The sequence below is a fragment of the Lycium ferocissimum genome, chromosome 1, assembly GCF_029784015.1.
Source record: "Lycium ferocissimum isolate CSIRO_LF1 chromosome 1, AGI_CSIRO_Lferr_CH_V1, whole genome shotgun sequence".
Classification (NCBI taxonomy): Eukaryota; Viridiplantae; Streptophyta; class Magnoliopsida; order Solanales; family Solanaceae; genus Lycium; species Lycium ferocissimum.
Window position 1 is genome coordinate 13,435,657 of NC_081342.1, and position 5,665 is coordinate 13,441,321.

At 34.5% G+C, this 5,665-nt stretch overlaps 1 protein-coding gene across 1 annotated transcript; it reads left to right on the forward strand.

Moving 5' to 3' along the window:
• The first annotated feature begins 304 nt into the window (after positions 1-304).
• On the forward strand, positions 305-5,427 carry LOC132048913 (sugar transporter ERD6-like 7). The gene is made up of 18 exons (XM_059439597.1): positions 305-668; positions 942-1,004; positions 1,722-1,811; positions 1,903-1,962; positions 2,054-2,119; positions 2,227-2,292; positions 2,787-2,862; positions 3,025-3,089; positions 3,173-3,265; positions 3,374-3,454; positions 3,541-3,625; positions 3,839-3,882; positions 3,982-4,044; positions 4,128-4,187; positions 4,268-4,321; positions 4,432-4,491; positions 4,563-4,677; positions 4,960-5,427. Exons 1-18 carry the CDS (start codon positions 495-497, stop codon positions 5,076-5,078), a joined length of 1,434 nt encoding a protein of 477 aa, XP_059295580.1. The 5' UTR covers positions 305-494; the 3' UTR covers positions 5,079-5,427.
• Positions 5,428-5,665: the final 238 nt, after the last annotated feature.

Genomic DNA, 5,665 nt, shown 5'->3' on the forward strand with positions numbered 1-5,665 from the left:
CTTATGTGGCACATGTATGCGTTCTTTTTAGTTTGTCTCAAAAAGAATATCATCCTTAACTTTAAAATTCCTTTTTTACCTTTGATGAAATGATTTATAGTCGCATACAAATTCTTAAGGTTTGTTTTAGACCATAAATTTATTTTTTCTAAAATTTTGTGTCAAGTCAGACGGTGTCACATAAATTAGTAAGGAGTGGATAGAAATTAGCTCCTTAAGGTAAGCACTAGTAAGTAATTACTTTTGTTATACCTTTAATCAGTTTCACACGTCTGTTCTAGCTCTGCCAAGTCACTATTGCCAAAATATTTGGGATGTAGATCTAATTACACTTAGAAAATTATTAAATACTAGAAAGGAACCATTTGTAAAAATTCCATAGCATATAAAATACGCATATGGCGCTCATCCATAAACTCCCTTCTTTTCTTGCTTACCTCTAAATATCTTCTTACTTGTCTAGTCTAACCAAACACCCCAAAAAAATCACAAATATGAAGGAAGATATAGAGCAAAGTGAGAACAGAACTCCTCTTATCATCCAAACAAATAAAAGAGTAACTGAAGAGAAGGCTGAAAATGGATGCTATGAGAAGAAACAAAACAGGTGCATGGTTTACCTCAGCACATTTGTTGCTGTCTGTGGTTCCTTTGCATTTGGATCTTGTGTAAGTTTACCTTTCTCACTACTCCGTTCTTGTTTTCTTAGTTTAAGTTCTGTGCACTTGACAATGTAAGTATTTTGCATAATCAGATTACCTATAATTACATGTAAATTTTTAGGATAAACATTAATTCGTAACTGAGAAAAATGGCCACTAATTATAATATCTTAGACTGCATTGATGGTGTAAAAATCATTGTACTGTCAGTGTAGATAACTCTAATTCTTCTTCTTCTTTTTTCCCTTCTTATATGTGATTTTTTTTTCAACTTTTCAGGTTGGCTATTCATCACCAACACAATCCGCCATCAGGGAGGATCTTAATTTATCTATAGCAGAGGTTAGTTAGAGAAAAGATGTACATATATACTTTTTCTTAAGGAGTAAACCTATTGCTACATGATACAGTAAATACTATCCAAATTCAAGGAAAGAACGCTCGTGGATAGCTACTTTGGCTGGCTTATAAATTTCTATACAGATAATTACATTCCTACAATTCTGCAATACGCTTTCACTTACGAGTATAACTTCTATATGCTGGCAGTGTAAAAGAAGTTCTATACTATCAGGTTACTTGAAGATAACTACATGTAACAATCAATAATAAGTGAGATTAGTAACCAGGAAAATAAGGCAGTAACATGCTGTATACGAAAGCTACTCATATGGGGTAAAAATTCTGACACTGTCACTGTATATAAGTTAAATCCTTCACTATTCACTTGGTTAGGTGAGCGTTTTAATCTAATCAAGAAATGTGGAATCCACCAGGAATCAGCCTGAAGTCCTTCTGCAGATCAAACGATAAATGAACTAGTTTTAGGATGAAGTGTTTGCATGGAGTTGGTTAATTTTCTGGAAAGGGTGGTTGTACTAGTGGAAAGAATACTAACATCATTTTTTTTGGAAAGAATACTAACATGATGTCAAGAATCTACATTGATTAGAATACTCCCGTCCTTAATGGAATACTAGTCTTAGCAATTTTTGATATTCTTAACCTGTATTTTTTGTAGACATTACCTCGGATGTGCCTAATATTTTTCCTATACAGTTCTCGCTCTTTGGTTCAATATTGACATTTGGTGCGATGATTGGAGCAATTACAAGCGGCCCAATTGCTGATTATATTGGCCGTAAAGGGGTAAGCTGGAATAGATTCTAAGTGCACCAGTATCTACATTCACATATCTTCTTTATACAGCCTGATAATTATGTATGTAACACACAAACAGGCGATGAAAATGTCAAGTGCTTTTTGTGTTGCTGGATGGTTAGCCATATACTTTGCTCAGGTTTATTACAACTTCCCTTCTTCTATTCATCATGACAAAGGAATTGCTTTCGTAGGTCTTACAAACTGATAATTATTTTTACCTCTTCCAGGGAGCTCTTTCTCTGGACATTGGAAGATTGGCAACAGGATATGGAATGGGAGTTTTTTCTTATGTGGTACATACTATGTTTCCTAGAGATTTTGTAGTTTTATCATAATATCCAACTATAGTATGCTTTCAAACTTCTTGATTCCAACATTTCCGTTGACAACAACAAATCAGGTGCCTGTATTTATAGCTGAAATTGCACCTAGAGATCTACGAGGAGCTTTGACAACCATAAACCAGGTAAAGAACTACACTTGCTATTTGTGCTCCATATACTACCGGTATTTACAGTTGAAGTTTGATTATGTGATTACCAACTAAATTAATATGATTTGATCATATTAAATTAGGATCTTTTGATACATTAAAAAGAAAAGATAGTGTAAGACAAACTAATATTTCACATCCTTTGTCGTAACTCAAATAATATTAGAAATTAGTTACATGCAAAAGCTATACTAAATTAAATCTAGGTAATTGAATGGTAGGAGACACTATTTTAATATAGTATTACTAGGACTATAACTCTAACTTTTTCTCTCATTTATCAAGTAGTCTATATCTCCATTTCCTTAGCTGAGAACTTGAAAATAATGTGGTTATCAGTCTTCACTAAAATAAACAAAAGCTAAATAGGAAGAAACATACTATACTTTTATTGGGTATGGAGTAGATATTGTATTTGTTGGCTCTTGATTATCATCCCCTGACTGTTTGTTATGTTGAACGTCCAGCTGATGATATGTTGTGGAGCCTCAGTGGCCTTCATTATAGGAACCATGCTGACCTGGAGGACTTTGGCATTAACAGGTTTGTTTTAGCATCAAGTTGTATTGTGAGCTCTAAGAATAGCTATTTGCAACTGCAAGGGAAAAGACAAGCTAAAAAGAAAAGAAAAGAAAGGGCAAAACAGAGAAATAACCACTATGAACAATGTATTCAATTGATAAGAGTTTGTTTTTATTTTTCCAGGATTAATTCCATGTGCTATTCTCCTTTTCGGTCTCTTTATCATTCCAGAGTCTCCTCGGTGGTTGGTGAGTTACAAAATCAAATGGTTAAGAGTTCATCCTATTAATAAAATCAAGAAAATGACATAACATTTCCACCATATCTATAGGCAAAAATAGGACATCAAAAGGAGTTTGAACTTGCACTCCGCAGACTTCGAGGCAAAGATGCTGACATATCTGAGGAGGCAGCTGAAATCCAGGTTTACTATTATGGAAAACTCAAATTTCAGTTTCTTTCATTCTTTGGAGGTAATGCAAGACTTCCTTAAAACACTCTCCTAATATTACGTATTTGATCTGCCTGGCAGGATTATATTGAAACCCTTGAAAAGCTTCCCAAAGTCAACTTGTTTGATTTGTTTCAAAGAAGATACTCGAGCTCACTCATAGTAAAATTCCTTTTCCATACATAGTTTTTCGACATTTTGGTAGCTGAAACTGTAAGTTTATATATTTGTGATAAATCTATGACCAGGTGGGAGTTGGACTTATGGTGTTTCAACAGTTCGGTGGAATCAATGGAATCTGTTTCTACACCGGTAGCATATTTGAGTCCTCAGGTAGCAATGCCTCATTGTCAAATATCATTTTACACGACAAGAAATGTACAGCGTTCAACGTTGTATAATCACCTAATGTGATAAGTAGATGAGGAAAGATATTCCCCATTTAGGTTTGAAGGCCTGTAAAATATAAGATTTCATTTCATTTCCCTTCAGCTCAAGAATTTAAACCATAAAGTTATTTGTTCTTTAACTGTATTTCTTTTCCAGGGTTCCCTTCGGACATCGGAACTATAATCTATGCAATTATACAGGTTTCAACTCTTACTCTCTCAGTTCTATGGATGTTAAATATAACCCCTCCTAAGGTTTGGTGTTATAATGAATAGTTCCTTACTTATTTCCTTAATCAGGTTCCCATCACCGCTTTGGGTGCTGCCTTAATTGACAGAGCTGGAAGAAAACCTCTTTTATTGGTATATCTCGAAAAAGAAAGCCATTTTCTTGAGGATGTTATATGTTGCATTCACCAAATATAATGATAGCGATATCTTTGCAGGTTTCTGGAACAGGACTTGTCATAGGCTGTATACTAACAGCAATCTCATACTATCTGAAGGTCAACATTAAAACCAAAATTGCTTAAAATTCTTAGCGTATCTCTTGAACATTTGACAAAAAATATTATTATTGGACCAGGGACATGAACTTGCAACAAAGGCAGCACCAATACTTGTTGTAACAGGCTTACTGGTACCATCACTATCCTTTCTGATTGTCCTCTGCATTATAGCTAACTCCGATCCCCACTTAAACGTGGAGGTTTTCCATCCAGTTTATATAATAATGATTCTCAAATGCAGGTCTATATCTCGTCCTTTTCAGTCGGAATGGGAGCAGTTCCCTGGGTTGTGATGTCGGAGGTTTGTAAAATCCATACTGACCTCCATTAACATTCTGAGACATTTTGAGCTAAGAATTGCCTTTCATGCAGATATATCCTATAAATATTAAAGGGGCTGCTGGTAGCCTTGCAACACTGGTGAATTGGTTCGGGGCATGGGCGTGCTCCTACACTTTCAACTTCCTAATAACCTGGAACTCTTTCGGTAAGCTGTTGTGGCAGATATCATTTCTAAAGTAATGCAAAAATGAGAATTGCGGAACAAAAATTTATAGAAGTACCTTGAACCTATATTGGAAGGTATTCTTGCAACTTGCAAGCATACTCGAATGAAGGATAGGGCTCTTCATGGTAAAAGAATAATTGGCAGAATAAAAGAGAGACTAATAAGAGGGAAAGGGAATGAACATTTTGCTGCATATCAAGATAACTTAAGATTATATCAAATACAAGATATTTCTACTCATATTGGTTTCACTGTTTGCAGGTACTTTCATGCTTTATGCTGCAGTCAATGCACTCTCCATTTTGTTTGTGATCAAGATAGTACCTGAAACCAAAGGAAGAACTTTGGAACAAATCCAGGCTGATATCAATGCATCATAATACCTAAGCACCTTTGCTCATCTGAAATTTATCAAATAGCCAAAGAGATGATCACAGGATGCGTGCTACCAGTTGAAATTACATTCTCATATTCATCCTGTGATTTTCCAAAGATTTAAAACATTCAAGTGCTCATTACACCATGGACCACATTCGCCATTTACTTAAGGTATTGAACACTGTAATCGAAAAAAATGATTAGCATGAGTTGTTCCAGTAGTTTTTTTTTTTTTTTCCTCCCTCTTTGTAACTGCAAAAGAATATCTTTCCAAGTTGTGGGATCACATTTTTTAACTGTACTCATTGATTTATATGCAGAACCCTAGCTTTCTGCTTGCTTCATTCTTAATTAGTGGCAATCTTTGAGAAATTCAGCTCACTCTTCACAAACTTAATGCCTTATTTTATCTAGCAATTAGGAAATCTGCGCGGACATAGATGACCTCATTGAATTTTGCGACTTTCTTTTTTCTAATATTAAGAATTAAAAATAACAAAAAGCAAATTCTTGTAAAAAAAAATGTTGATAATATTTCATAAAGTACCTCTAATGAATGATTTAGAAGTATTATTCATTCATCAATTTT

Bases quoted from the DNA above. Each gene is read 5' to 3' on its own strand.
- LOC132048913 (XM_059439597.1), top strand. From the start codon at position 495: ATGAAGGAAGATATAGAGCAAAGTGAGAACAGAACTCCTCTTATCATC. The intron at 3,455-3,540 runs GTAAAATTCCTT...ATCTATGACCAG, and splicing joins GATACTCGAGCTCACTCATA to GTGGGAGTTGGACTTATGGT. The intron at 3,883-3,981 runs GTTTCAACTCTT...TTCCTTAATCAG, and splicing joins TAATCTATGCAATTATACAG to GTTCCCATCACCGCTTTGGG.